The 14,840-nt window shown below is 53.5% G+C and overlaps 1 protein-coding gene across 1 annotated transcript; it reads right to left on the bottom strand.

Annotated features, from left to right (window-relative positions):
- Positions 1–10,533: 10,533 nt before the first annotated feature.
- LOC124690301 (malonyl-CoA:anthocyanidin 5-O-glucoside-6''-O-malonyltransferase-like) lies at positions 10,534–12,381 on the bottom strand. The gene is made up of 2 exons (XM_047223700.1): positions 12,370–12,381; positions 10,534–11,895 (listed from the first exon to the last, which is right to left on the bottom strand). The coding sequence occupies exons 1-2, from the start codon at positions 12,379–12,381 to the stop codon at positions 10,534–10,536; spliced, it is 1,374 nt and encodes a 457-aa protein (XP_047079656.1).
- Positions 12,382–14,840: the final 2,459 nt, after the last annotated feature.

Genomic DNA, 14,840 nt, shown 5'->3' with positions numbered 1-14,840 from the left:
TCGCGTTGTTACAATGAGTTGTGGTTGTGCCTCTAGGGCTCCCAGGATCCGGCTTATAAAGGCTCATGGATCTAGGGTTTACATGGAGAGTCCTAGCCGGAATACAAGTTACCTAACTACGGTACAAAGTCTTGCCGTGTACGTCAAGGATCCGCCTTCCATCTATGTCGTACCGGATCCGGATACCTTATGGGCCTCCACGGATCCGGCCTCCTTTCTAGGTCGGTTGGGATCCGGCTCCCCGCTCCTGGGCTGGACTTCATCCTTCACGATCTACAGCAACTGGACCGCCCGATGGGCCACATGCCACATCACCATCTATGGGCCACCCGGGCTTGCCGGATCTAGGCGCTGTCGATGGTACACCCATGAAGTATACCCACAACATGGGGTGTCCATAGATTGGGAATGCGAATTTTAAGGAATGTTTATGCCGACCTATGCAGTGAATTTGTGTTTATTATCAAACCGGAGAGTGGTTTAGAGTAGCATAGTGAAGTGCTAATATCTATGTATTCAATTATGGTATCATTGTTGAGAGTGTCCACTAGTGAAATTATGATCCCTAAGTCTTGTTTCCAAGCATTAAAACACCGTTTACAACCAGTTCTACTACATGTTTGCTTGATGCCTTTTTTTATTTCAGATTGCAATTACAACTCATAATCATCCATATTACTTGTATTTCACTATCTCTTCGCCGAACTAGTGCACCTATACACCTGACAAGTGTATTGGTGTGTTGGGAACACAAGAGACTTCTTGTATCGTAATTGCAGGGTTGCTTGAGAGGGATATCTTTGACCTCTACCTCACTGAGTTCGATAAACATTGGGTGTCCACTTAAGGAACATTGTATCGTAATTTCAAGAGGAATGATGTATGGACTCTCATGAAGCGTCCAGCATCATTGCCACAATGTTATCGGCACCAAATGAGTCAAACCAATGGAAATGGGCCCAAGGTCGCCAACTCTATTGCCGTCGGCAACTCTAGCGAGTTGTATTCATGGTAGCCGTGCCGAATCGGTGAGTATAAGGTTGCCATGGACATCATTTTTTGCCATGAAAAATTTGTTGAAAACAACTTATGAATCTTTGTGCAAATAGATATCCCAAAAGATTTTTGTCTAATGTTGTATTAGTTAGCTGAGTTATTATGATAGTGATGAAATATTTGTTGTAAATCACTATGTGATTTGTTGTGAATTTTTTGGGCATGAGAAATTGTTAATGTTTTTTACCATTATTGTAAACAATTAATTTTTTTGTTGGTTTCTTTGTTAATGATTGTTCTAAATATATTGGCGATCTTTTTTTATTGTAATATGTCGTGTTTTCTACTAAAATTGTTGGCGATTTTTGTTGCAAATCAATCTACACAAAATATGGCATCTAACCACTTTATTGTTGCTGCATTCAAAAACATGTGCATTTTGTTGTATTATTTTGTGAATTTTGTAGAAATAGTGGACAAAATTTGTTGTAAATGAATTTGCAGCAAAAAATGTGGTTCGTGGCGACCATTTTACCTTGTTGCAAACACACTTTTTTTGTTGTAATCGTCTGTGAGTTTCATTGGAACTGTGGGTAGTTTTTGTAGTAAATGAATTTACTGGAAAAGCTTTGTTGTTAAACCACTTGTTGTAAGATTATTTTCTTAAAATTGTGACGGCGATTTATTGTAATAGTATTTTTTTTGTATGCCGAGGTGAGAAATTTTGTTGTAATAGACATTTTTATTCAATATTTTTTAAGCCATCGGTGTCCCCTGTGACCATGAGATCAGCTAGCGCAAGCTAGCATGTACGTCCAAGAAAGTCAAACAGCGAGACTAGCTGGGCTTCAAACATCTACATGCATGCAAGACAAGTAGCCCGAAGTAGGCATAGAGTGGGTTCCACACACGCAAGTGAGGATCCGATGCATGCATGGAAACATGACGTGGTGTGAATGGATTTTCCGAGTGCTTATAGCGATGTTTCCTGCCAACGATGCTATAGTGAAGATCCAACCAACCGTTACGTCACATCCAACGGTTCGGAGACCAACCAATTTTTGACCCAAAATCCGGCGACCGATGGCTAGGGCAGCCCTTAAGTGCACTATTGAGTTTCATCCGGTCAAGCCTCGACCAATCTTTACTGAACACTTATCCAAATTAATTAACCCGATGCATAAATATTGATACTCTGATGAACTACAAATTGAGGTGATTATTCAACATTCTGCTAGGAGTAGGGAGCATGCGCCCATGAATCGACTTTCGATGGCAAATTAACGACTTGGACCTCTTAGTTGCATTGATCTGACGATAGGCACGCGAGGGCATCGCTGAAGCACCTCTGGAACGCCTTCATGCCAGCCGGCGGCAAACTGATGCCCATTTCTAAACCGGTGCCCAAGGCGCCGCACTCCGCCACCGCCACCGCCCGGTTCTCGCCACGGACACAATCTCCACCTTCACCGGCCGGCCGAACCCGAAGTCGAGGCCGTACACTAGGAATCTTGGCGATCCCGCCACCGATAGAATCCCGGTAGGTGCCACCTCTTTTATGCGCTCCATCAGCGTTTCCCACTCCGGCGCCGCCATCGCTTTCTCGATGCCCGCTGCTATCACCGCGCACGCCGTCAAGAGGCTGCTCGCGCCAGCCCAAGGCGAGTTCCTTCTTGGGCGCTGTGCGGATGGCTGGGCCAATGCGGTTGCCCAAGTACGCCGTTGGGACGGGCGGCTTCGACCACCGCCGGTGGTCGACGGCCGATGAGAAGTAGGTCTCCTCGGCACCGAAGCCACCTGCTTTGACCGCGCTCCCCGCTTTGGCACGAAAGTGGCAGCACCATATGAACCCCAAGGCGGCGACAAGAGATGAGCACCTCGGTGGCGGCTGGCCACGCCGCACGGCCTGGCCGGCGACCGCGTCTTTGATGCTCGCAGCTTGGACCCCGCAGAGCGTGAACGTGGCCATGAGCTGGTCCGTGGGCAGCTTGACGACGGACTCCGGTTCTTTGCTGCTTATCATGTTTTTCGCGTAGTGGTCGTAGAGGCCCCGGTGGTCCCCGATGAGCGCCCGGTCGATGACGGGAGGCGCCGGAGGCTCCGCTCCGGCGCAGGTGGCCGCCCGGTGTGGAGGAAGTTGGTGGATCCCGCGCCGTCGCAGGCGGCGTGCTGCAATGTGACGCCGAGAGCGAGGCCCCGGCGTTGACGCAGCACGGTGGCCCGCACGGCGAGAAGCGCCCCGCCGCCAGGCGGCGCGCGGGCGAGCTGTGCGATATCGGCGACTTGCCTAGGCTCGTGCGACGCCAGGTCGGCGCCGTCGTACTCGTATTCCGCGACCGTGAAGGGGACGCCATCTCCGGGAGCGTAGAAGATGTCATGGCGGGTGGAGGCGGCTCCGGGGTGAGGCGGACGTTGCCGGCCGGTGGGAAGAAGGCGCGGAGAGCTGTGGAAAGCGAGCCCTTCAGGTTGGAGAGGAGCCTGGGGAGGTCGGCGTCTGGAGCGAGGCGGTAGAAGAAGACGCGCTCGACGGGCGGGAAGCCGAGCCACCACACGTCGTAGAAGGTGAGAGGGATGGAGGACTGCGGCAGCGCGGGGCCGGAAGGCGTGACGGTATCATTGTTGAGAGTGTCCACACATTTGGATAACTATGTATTCAATTATGGTATCATTGTTGAGAGTGTCCACTAGTGAAATTATGATCCCTAAGTCTTGTTTCCAAGCATTAAAACACCGTTTACAACCAGTTCTACTACATGTTTGCTTGATGCCTTTTTTTTATTTCAGATTGCAATTACAACTCATAATCATCCATATTACTTGTATTTCACTATCTCTTCGCCGAACTAGTGCACCTATACACCTGACAAGTGTATTGGTGTGTTGGGAACACAAGAGACTTTTTGTATCGTAATTGCAGGGTTGCTTGAGAGGGATATCTTTGACCTCTACCTCACTGAGTTCGATAAACATTGGGTGTCCACTTAAGGAACATTGTATCGTAATTTCAAGAGGAATGATGTATGGACTCTCATGAAGCGTCCAGATCATTGCCACAATGTTATCGGCACCAAATGAGTCAAACCAATGGAAATGGGCCCAAGGTCGCCAGCTCTATTGCCGTCGGCAACTCTAGCGAGTTGTATTCATGGTAGCCGTGCCGAATCGGTGAGTATAAGGTTGCCATGGACATCATTTTTTGCCATGAAAAATTTGTTGAAAACAACTTATGAATCTTTGTGCAAATAGATATCCCAAAAGATTTTTGTCTAATGTTGTATTAGTTAGCTGAGTTATTATGATAGTGATGAAATATTTGTTGTAAATCACTATGTGATTTGTTGTGAATTTTTTGGGCATGAGAAATTGTTAATGTTTTTTACCATTATTGTAAACAATTAATTTTTTTGTTGGTTTCTTTGTTAATGATTGTTCTAAATATATTGGCGATCTTTTTTTATTGTAATATGTCGTGTTTTCTACTAAAATTGTTGGCGATTTTTGTTGCAAATCAATCTACACAAAATATGGCATCTAACCACTTTATTGTTGCTGCATTCAAAAACATGTGCATTTTGTTGTATTATTTTGTGAATTTTGTAGAAATAGTGGACAAAATTTGTTGTAAATGAATTTGCAGCAAAAAATGTGGTTCGTGGCGACCATTTTACCTTGTTGCAAACACACTTTTTTTGTTGTAATCGTCTCGTGAGTTTCATTGGAACTGTGGGTAGTTTTTGTAGTAAATGAATTTACTGGAAAAGCTTTGTTGTTAAACCACTTGTTGTAAGATTATTTTCTTAAAATTGTGACGGCGATTTATTGTAATAGTATTTTTTTTGTATGCCGAGGTGAGAAATTTTGTTGTAATAGACATTTTTATTCAATATTTTTTAAGCCATCAGTGTCCCCTGTGACCATGAGATCAGCTAGCGCAAGCTAGCATGTACGTCCAAGAAAGTCAAACAGCGAGACTAGCTGGGCTTCAAACATCTACATGCATGCAAGACAGTAGCCCAGAAGTAGGCATAGAGTGGGTTCCACACACGCAGTGAGGATCCGATGCATGCATGGAAACATGACGTGGTGTGAATGGATTTTCTGAGTGCTTATAGCGATGTTTCCTGCCAACGATGCTATAGTGAAGATCCAACCAACCGTTACGTCACATCCAACGGTTCGGAGACCAACCAATTTTTGACCCAAAATCCGGCGACCGACGGCTAGGGCAGCCCTTAAGTGCACTATTGAGTTTCATCCGGTCAAGCCTGACCAATCTTTACTGAACACTTATCCAAATTAATTAACCTGATGCATAAATATTGATACTCTGATGAACTACAAATTGAGGTGATTATTCAACATTCTGCTAGGAGTAGGGAGCATGCGCCCATGAATCGACTTTCGATGGCAAATTAACGACTTGGACCTCTTAGTTGCATTGATCTGACGATAGGTGTTAGTTAATCTAGTGTGTCAGTAATAAGTGTCAATTTCAGTTTTCGTCAGTTAGTTCAGTTTGGTCAGTAAGTTAGTTGTTCCGTCAGCTATTTGCTAGGAACAGATAGGTTAGGATTTGGTCTTTGTTTTCTGATCCGATCCTTGCGTTGTGAGCTCGTGTGCTCGGTCGTGGGATGGCACGATCAATGTGGGCAACGTGTTAGCATGCACGATCGTTGTCTTGCTGAATAAAAGGAAGAAGAGAACAAAAAAGCTGTAGGCATTACACAGCAACAAATCTCTGTCATTGTCTCCTCTCTGTTCGTGCATCAGTTCGTGAGTGTGATCGAGAGAGAAGAAAGGCTACAAGTGGTATCGAGCCTGCCGATCATGGCAGGATCCAAGACGCCGCCGCCAAAGAGGGATGCGTCGGCGGGAAGAAGAAGCCCACGGACACGGCGTCCGGGTCGGGCTCAAAGTCTCCGAGGCGCACCTCCCTCTCACCGGTTCGCCGTGGTCGCGGGCAGCACCATGGGCGCGAGCTGGCGCTGAGGGAGAGGGTGGTGCGCGACGTCACCGGCGGCTCACAGTGGCCGACGCTGACACGCACCAATTACGCGGATTGGGCCGTGCTTATGCGCGTCCAGCTGCAAGTCCACGGGCTGTGGGAAGCCGTGAACGAGGGCGACTGCGACGAGCACGACGATCGCGCCGCTCTGTCGGCTCTACTGCGAGCCGTGCCGCCAGAGCTGGTGCGCGTCCTCGCCGCCAAGGACAACGCCAAGGCGGCGTGGGACACGATCAAGACTCTGCGCGTCGGAGCGGAGCGCGTGCGCGACGCCAAGGCTCAGACGCGCCGCCGCGACTACGATCGCCTCGCGTTCAAGGACGGCGAGACGGTGGAGACCTTCGCGCTGCGTCTCTCCACGATCCCGAGTGATCCGGAGATGCTCGGCGACCCGGAGGACGAGCCCAAGGCCGTGAGGAAGTTCCTCGCGCGTCCTCCCACGTAAGTACCGACAGATGGCGTCGTCAATTGAGTCTTTGCTAGATATCAAGACGATGTCGATCGAGGAACTGAGCGGACGGCTCCTCGTGGTGGAGGAGAACGAAGCCGTCGACGGAGAGGATGACTCCGGCAAGCTGCTCCTCACGGAGGAGGAGTGGCGCGCACGCTTCGCGCGCGCGCCCACGGCGGGAACAGCAACGGCTCGGGCGGTGATCACCGTCGGGGCAAGAACCGCGGCAAGGACCGCGACGACAAGCGATCCACCGGGAAGGCTCCAACGCCTCCGGCGGGTCCAAGAAGGACGACACCTGCCGCTACCGCGGCAAGAAGGGACACCGGGCGCGTGAGTGTCGCAAGAAGAAAAGGGAGGAGGCGCACTCGGCCAAGATCGACGACGACGCCGATCCCGCGATGTTGCTCGCTGAGGTCGAACTCGACGCCGCGTCACCAACGGCCGCGCCTGACTCCATCACGCCAGCGCCGCCCGTGCCGGTGCCCGCGCCGGAGCGGGCGCTCATCTTCCTCAACGAGGAGAACGCCAAGATCGTCCCGAGCCCGGCCGACGGCCAGCTCGACTCCACCTGGTACCTCGACACAGGGGCGTCAAACCACATGACTGGAGATCGAGCGGCGTTCGCGGAGCTCGACGAGGCAGTGCGCGGCAACGTGCGCTTCGGCGACGGCTCCGTGGTACAGATCATGGGGCGAGGCACCATCGGCTTCAGCATCGATGGAGGACCGCAGCGCGCCTTCGTGGATGTCTACTACATCCCCAAGCTCCGGAGCAGCGTGGTCAGCTCTGGGGCAGCTGGACGAACACGCCCGCGACATCAGGATCGGGCACGGAGTGCTAACGATCCATGACAGGCGCGGCCAGCTCGTCGTCAAGGTAAAACGCGCGCCAAATCGTGCCTGCAAGTTGACCATCCGTCCTGTGCAGCGGGTGTGCCTTGCCGTGCGCCACGACACGACGCCATGGCGCTGGCATGGACGCTTGGGGCACCTCCACTTCGAGGCGCTACAGAGAATGGCGCGGGAGGGCCTGGTGCGAGGCCTGCCCAGCATCGAGCACGCCGGCGAACTCTGTGAGGCGTGCCTGGCCGGGAAGCAGCGTCGAGCGCCCTTCCCACAACAGGCCAAGTTCAGAGCGGAGGAGCCGCTTGAGCTTGTGCACGCTGACCTGTGCGGCGCGATCACGCCGCCAACTCCAGGAGGTCGCCGCTACTTCCTTTTGCTCGTCGACGACTACAGCCGCTATATGTGGCTCGTGTTGCTGTCGACGAAGGACGAGGCCGCCACGGCGCTCAAACGCTTCCAAGCTGAGGCACAGACGGAGGCTCGCCGCCCGTTGCGCACGCTGCGCACGGATCGCGGCGGAGAGTTCACCTCCAGCGCGCTCGCCGCGCACTTCGCCGACACCGGCGTCAGGCGCCATCTGACGACGCCGTACTCGCCTCGCGCAGAACGGCGTGGTGGAGCGACGCAACCGGACCGTGGTTGGCATGGCAAGGAGTATGATGAAGGCAAAGAAGCTTCCGAGCTTTCGTGGGGAGAGGCGGTGACCACGGCAGTGTACCTGCTGAACCGCTCCTTCACCCGCAGCGTCGACGGCAAGACGCCATACGAGGCGTGGCACGGGCGGAAGCCCTCCGTCGAGCATCTCCGCGTCTTCGGCTGCATCGCGCACGTCAAGTCTGCGCGCCCCTTCCTCCGCAAGCTCGACGACCGCAGCACTCCGATGGTGTTCATCGGGTACGAGCACGGGACAAAGGGGTACAGGGTCTACGACCCAACCACTCGCCGCGTCCATGTGTCTCGCGACGTCGTCTTCGACGAATCGGCGAGCTGGCCGTGGGAGGAGGACGAGGAGGCAGCCACTGTCGATGGGGGCGAGTTCGCGGTCGAATTCATCACCACGCCCGCACCTCCCGCCAAGCCTCTGGTGGAGCCAGAGGTAGAAGAAGCAGACGCGGCGAGCCCTGGCGTCTCGCAGGGAGCAGCCACGCCGATACAGCCCGCAACCGCGGCGCCGCCCGTGGAGTTCGCCACGCCTCCATCAGCTCCAGATCCGGAGCTACTCGATGAGCTCGATGAAGGCGAGGAGCACCGCTACCGGCGGATCTCCAACATCCCGGGCGCCGACGCAGCGCCGCCGGAACAAGCGGAGCGAGTGCTGCTCACCACGGCGGAGGAGCCAGGGAGCGTGGCCGAGGCGCTCCGCGACGCAAGCTGGAGCGAGCAATGGAGGAGGAGATGGCCTCCATCGTGGAGAACTCCACTTGGTCTCCGGTGGACCTCCCACCGGGCCAGAAGCCCATTGGGCTGAAGTGGGTTTACAAAGTGAAGAGGGACGAGAAAGGGAGCATCGTCAGGCACAAGGCCCGCCTCGTCGCCAAGGGCTATGTGCAGCGAGAGGGAGTTGACTTCGAGGAAGTCTTTGCCCCCGTCGCCCGGCTCGATTCCGTCCGGCTCCTCCTCGCCGTCGCCGCGCAGGAGGCCTGGGCGGTGCACCATCTCGACGTCAAGTCCGCCTTCCTCAACGGCGAGCTCGAGGAAGAGGTGTACGTGGCGCAACCCCCGGATTCGTCAAGGCCGGATCGGAGGGGGAAGGTGCTGCGCCTCCACAAGGCGCTCGTACGGGCTCCGCCAGGCTCCAAGGGCATGGAATTCGAGAGCTGGACAGCAGCCTCGTCGCGCTCGGCTTCGCCAAGTGCCCCTCCGAACACGCAATGTACACGCGCGGCAAGGGCACCGGAGCGGCTCCTGCTCGGGGTCTACGTGGACGATCTGATCGTCACCGGTGCCTCCGCCACGGCGATCGGTGAATTCAAGAAGGAGATGATGGGTCTCTTCCGGATGAGCGACCTGGGTCTGCTGTCCTACTACCTCGGCATCGAGGTCACACAGCAGCCTGGGTGCATCAAGGTGAGGCAATCTGCCTACGCAGACAAGCTGCTCGACAAAATGGGGATGGCTAGCTGCAACGCCGCCGCCACGCCCATGGAGCATCGTCTGAAGCTGAGCAAGAAGGGAAGCGGAGCGCCGGTGGACCCTTCCCTCTACCGCAGCATCGTCGGTGGGCTCCGCTACCTCGTCCACACACGCCTCGACATCTGCTACGCCGTCGGCTACCTCAGCAGATACATGGAGGCGCCCACAAGCGAGCACTGGAGCGCAGTGAAACACTTGCTGCGCTACATTGCTGGGACAAAGGACCATGGGTGCACGTATGCACGCCAGGACGCGAAGGCCAGGCTCGTTGGCTACAGCGACGCAGACTGGGCCGGCGACGTCGACGATCGGAAGAGGACGAGCGGAGTCCTGTACTTCCTCGGCAGCAGCCCCATCTCCTGGCAGTCAGCGAAGCAGAAGATTGTCGCACTCTCCTCATGCGAGGCAGAGTACGTCGCAGCAACTGCTGCCGCTTGCCAGGGGATCTGGCTCAGGCGGCTCCACGATGAACTGCTTGGTCGCAAGCACGGCGCGGTGGAGCTCCACGTCGACAACAAGTCAGCCATAGCGCTGATGAAGAATCCGGTCTTCCACGACCGAAGCAAGCACATCGAAATCAGGTATCACTTCATCCGCAAGTGTGTCGACAACAAGGACATCGACGTCCAGTTCGTGCGTACTGCGGATCAGCTCTCTGACATCATGACGAAGGCACTTGGTCGCGTGCAGTTCCAGGAGCTGTGCCGTCGAATTGGCATCGTTAAGGTGAAGGGCACATAGATTAGGAGGAGTTTGTTAGTTAATCTAGTGTGTCAGTAATAAGTGTCAATTTCAGTTTTCGTCAGTTAGTTCAGTTTGGTCAGTAAGTTAGTTGTTCCGTCAGCTATTTGCTAGGAACAGATAGGTTAGGATTTGGTCTTTGTTTTCTGATCCGATCCTTGCGTTGTGAGCTCGTGTGCTCGGTCGTGGGATGGCACGATCAATGTGGGCAACGTGTTAGCATGCACGATCGTTGTCTTGCTGAATAAAAGGAAGAAGAGAACAAAAAAGCTGTAGGCATTACACAGCAACAAATCTCTGTCATTGTCTCCTCTCTGTTCGTGCATCAGTTCGTGAGTGTGATCGAGAGAGAAGAAAGGCTACAATAGGCACGCGAGGGCATCGCTGAAGCACCTCTGGAACGCCTTCATGCCAGCCGGCGGCAAACTGATGCCCATTTCTAAACCGGTGCCCAAGGCGCCGCACTCCGCCACCGCCACCGCCCCGGTTCTCGCCACGGACACAATCTCCACCTTCACCGGCCGGCCGAACCCGAAGTCGAGGCCGTACACTAGGAATCTTGGCGATCCCGCCACCGATAGAATCCCGGTAGGTGCCACCTCTTTTATGCGCTCCATCAGCGTTTCCCACTCCGGCGCCGCCACTGCTTTCTCGATGCCCGCTGCTATCACCGCGCACGCCGTCAAGAGGCTGCTCGCGCCAGCCAAGGCGAGTTCCTTCTTGGGCGCTGTGCAGATGGCTGGGCCAATGCAGTTGCCCAAGTACGCCGTTGGGACGGGCGGCTTCGACCACCGCCGGTGGTCGACGGCCAGTGAGAAGTAGGTCTCCTCGGCACCGAAGCCACCTGCTTTGACCGCGCTCCCCGCTTTGGCACGAAAGTGGCAGCACCATATGAACCCCAAGGCGGCGACAAGAGATGAGCACCTCGGTGGTGGCTGGCCACGCCGCACGGCCTGGCCGGCGACCGCGTCTTTGATGCTCTGCAGTTGGACCCCAGAGAGCGTGAACGTGGCCATGAGCTGGTCCGTGGGCAGCTTGACGACGGACTCCAGTTCTTTGCTGCTTATCATGTTTTTCGCGTAGTGGTCGTAGAGGCCCTGGTGGTCCCCGATGAGCGCCCGGTCGATGACAGGAGGCGCCGGAGGCTCCGCTCCGGCGCAGGTGGCCGCCCAGGTGTGGAGGAAGTTGGTGGATCCCGCGCCGTCGCAGGCGGCGTGCTGCAATGTGACGCCGAGAGCGAGGCCCCGGCGTTGACGCAGCACGGTGGCCTGCACGGCGAGAAGCGCCCCGCCGCCAGGCAGGCGCGGGGCGAGCTGTGCGATATCAGCGACTTGCCTAGGCTCGTGCGACGCCAGGTCGGCGCCGTCGTACTCGTATTCCGCGACCGTGAAGGGGACGCCATCTCCAGGAGCGTAGAAGATGTCATGGCGGGTGGAGGCGGCTCCGGGGGTGAGGCGGACGTTGCCGGCCAGTGGGAAGAAGGCGCGGAGAGCTGTGGAAAGCGAGCCCTTCAGGTTGGAGAGGAGCCTGGGGAGGTCGGCGTCTGGAGCGAGGCGGTAGAAGAAGACGCGCTCGACGGGCGGGAAGCCGAGCCACCACACGTCGTAGAAGGTGAGAGGGATGGAGGACTGCGGCAGCGCGGGGCCGGAAGCCGGGAAATGCCATGGCGCTGTTGGACTGTGGGATCTGTGGTCTTCTCGGTCCTCGGAGACGAGGAGTGGCTACTCACAGCTGAGGAGTGGGGAGGACAGATAAACAGACTGATCAAAGTATTTTACTCAGCTGTCTCATGAGCTATGTATCATTTGTGATTCGATTGGGTTCGATTTGATTCGATTGGATTCGACTAATTAAGTTGCATTTTTGCGTGCCTAGAATCTTATGCTTACAAATGTTGACCAACCCAGATTTGAGTGGGACGTTGCCGCGTCGTCCGTCTGATAATTTGCCTAGTTAAGGGGCAAAATATGGATGATCTGACTTGTGTCTTCTGCAATGAAAATGAAACTAGTACACATTAATTCGTTCTTTAACTGTGTAGTTGCTAAAGCTATTTGAAAAGAGATTTTACATGTGACTAGGCTAGGTTCACCCCAGGTTTCATTAGAAGCTTTGGCTAGTTTCTGGGAGCATAACAAAACTTATATGATGCTTAATATGATTAATGCTGCTGTCTTATGGAGTATATGTCTCACCAGGAATGACATGTGTTTTAATCGTTTCCCATGGTTGGGCTTACAACAGGTTATCTGGCGAAAAACGGCTTACTTCCTTGCTCAGTGAAATGTTTTGCTGCAGGGAACACAAAATGAAAATTTGAGAATAAAGGTGATTTCAGTGGAGGTCTTGGTTGATGCCTATAAAGAAGCTGTTGATAACTGATGAGGTGAAGCTAATAAACATGTGTTGTGCTGAGGGTGAGGCTCTCAAGATTGCAGCCCTGGATCTAGCAAGGACCCTGTCAACCAATGACTTGATGATGGTTGGTGATGGTGAGCAGTAATTCATCTTCTGTAAGTGGTTGAAGTTTTAGATGCCCGGGTAGCTTGTCTTCTGATCTGAAACATCTGTGTTTTGGAGGTGTTGTGGGGGTGTTTCCTGGTGCTGTAATGATACTTCTTCCCCCCGGGTATGGTGCGAGTATTTGTAAAAACCTGGAATATTGTGGGATGGTTTCATGGAAATGGAACCGGAGCGAGGCCCTTTCATCTAAAAAAATAATTTGCCCAAATTCTGTCTTCCTTTCAAACAGCTCGGCCACTAAAAAAACTGAATTTTCCAGTACTGCAGGCCAAAAACCGATCTCCAGCAGACTCTCTATTTTTAAAAATTTAGGCACAACCAAAAAAGACTCTCATTGCGCTGCATATTAAGGTGCCGGTACAGGACTATCAAAAGCAGAAGCAGAACAACGTTTGTCCCACCGACAGTATTCATCTCAATCGTATTTGAAATACGTGACTGCCAATTAAGACAAGCATTTCTCTGTCTAGCACTATAATTTGCAATACAAGTTTGAAGAAACAGCTAGAAAGAGGCATGTAAGAGTTTATAGAAACGAGTCCTGAATTTTTTAATGTGGCGAGTCTAATGTGGCAAAACAGTGAAAGGCAGAGCTTGTTAACCCGGTGTAGACCACCACGATGGTCCATACAAGCGGGTGGGAGAGATGAAGCCCCCCCAAAGCGTCCCCAAAGCAATTTGGGGTGCGCCGAACCAAAAAAACCGTTCCAGTCGCGTCCTCTAAAGTCCATTTTTGTCCGGCGCCCCGATACGGTGTCCGGCGCCCCGAGTCCATCCCCGTCCCACAGGGGACGCTCCGGGCACGCCAGACACAACGAAAAGCGAGGCAGGCTCTCACATGTCGGCGACTATTTGCATAAACCGTTGGTTCGCGCCCCTTTTCTCGTCGCTCCTTCCTTCCCGCGCCTCCCACCCCTCCGCCGCCGCTGGATTTCCCGGCCGTTTGGGCATCTGATCTCTGCTGAGAGTCGGCACCGTCGTCGCAGCTGGGGCTCCCGCCGGTCGTGCCGCCGCTGCCGCTTCGCCAACGCGTCCCAGAACGCGCCGTCAAATCCGCCCCACCTCCGCGCACACAAGGTGCTCGATGACTTGCCAGGTAGGCGAGATTGGCCGCTGTTTGTTGAGTCGTCTGCGTCGGCGCAATTTTAACCATTGATTTTGCTTTAGCCATGGACAACGACGATGAGATGCTTGCCCTGCTGCTGGAGGACGAGCAAGCCTTCGACGACGACCTGCGGGAGCATTTGCTGATCATCGCGTCCCTCCAGGACATGGTTGACGCTGAGGCGGAGAAGAGGAAGAGGCCGCGCCGCGGAGGATCAAGGCGGGGGAGAAGGAAGTCGAAGCCCCGGCAGAGGATGGAGGGGCATACCATGCTGCACAACGACTACTTTGCAGATGGTGCAACACATGAAGACAATTTTCGGCGCCGGTACAGGATGAGCAAGGGCCTGTTCATGAATATCCTCCACGGCGTTCGAGAGTTCGACCCCTACTTCAAGCTCAAGCTCGACGCTGTAGGCGTTGTCGGGTTCTCATCCATTCAGAAGTGCACCGCCGCCATGAGGATGCTTGCATACGGAGCACCTGCCGATACACATGACAACTACCTTCGCATGAGTGAGTCTACTGCCATTGAGTGCATGTACAAGTTTTGCCGAGCTGTGGTGCGAAAGTTTGTCAAATACTATTTGAGAGGGCCAACTGAGGAAGAGACTGCAAGGATCATGGCACAAAATGCTGCCAGAGGATTCCCCGGAATGGTTGGAAGCATCGATTGCATGCACTGGGCATGGAAGAACTGCCCGTTTGCTTGGCAAGGTATATACAAAGGGCGTCATGGATATTGCAGTGTGGTGCTGTTGGAGATATGCCCAAGAGGCAATAATAAAAGTGGTTATTATATATCTTTATGTTTATGATAAATGTTTATATACCATGCTATAATTGTATTAACCGAAACATTGATACATGTGTGATATGTAAACAACAAAGAGTCCCTAGTATGCCTCTTAACTAGCTTGTTGATTAATGGATGATTAGTTTCATAATCATGAACATTGGATGTTATTAATAACAAGGTTATATCATTATATGAATGATGTAATGGACACACCCAATTAAGCGTAGCATAAGATCTCGT

This window comes from Lolium rigidum, chromosome 2, assembly GCF_022539505.1.
Source record: "Lolium rigidum isolate FL_2022 chromosome 2, APGP_CSIRO_Lrig_0.1, whole genome shotgun sequence".
NCBI classification, from domain to species: domain Eukaryota; kingdom Viridiplantae; phylum Streptophyta; class Magnoliopsida; order Poales; family Poaceae; genus Lolium; species Lolium rigidum.
The sequence above is the reverse complement of the archived record's forward strand: the minus strand, read 5'-3'. Positions and strand labels throughout refer to the sequence as shown.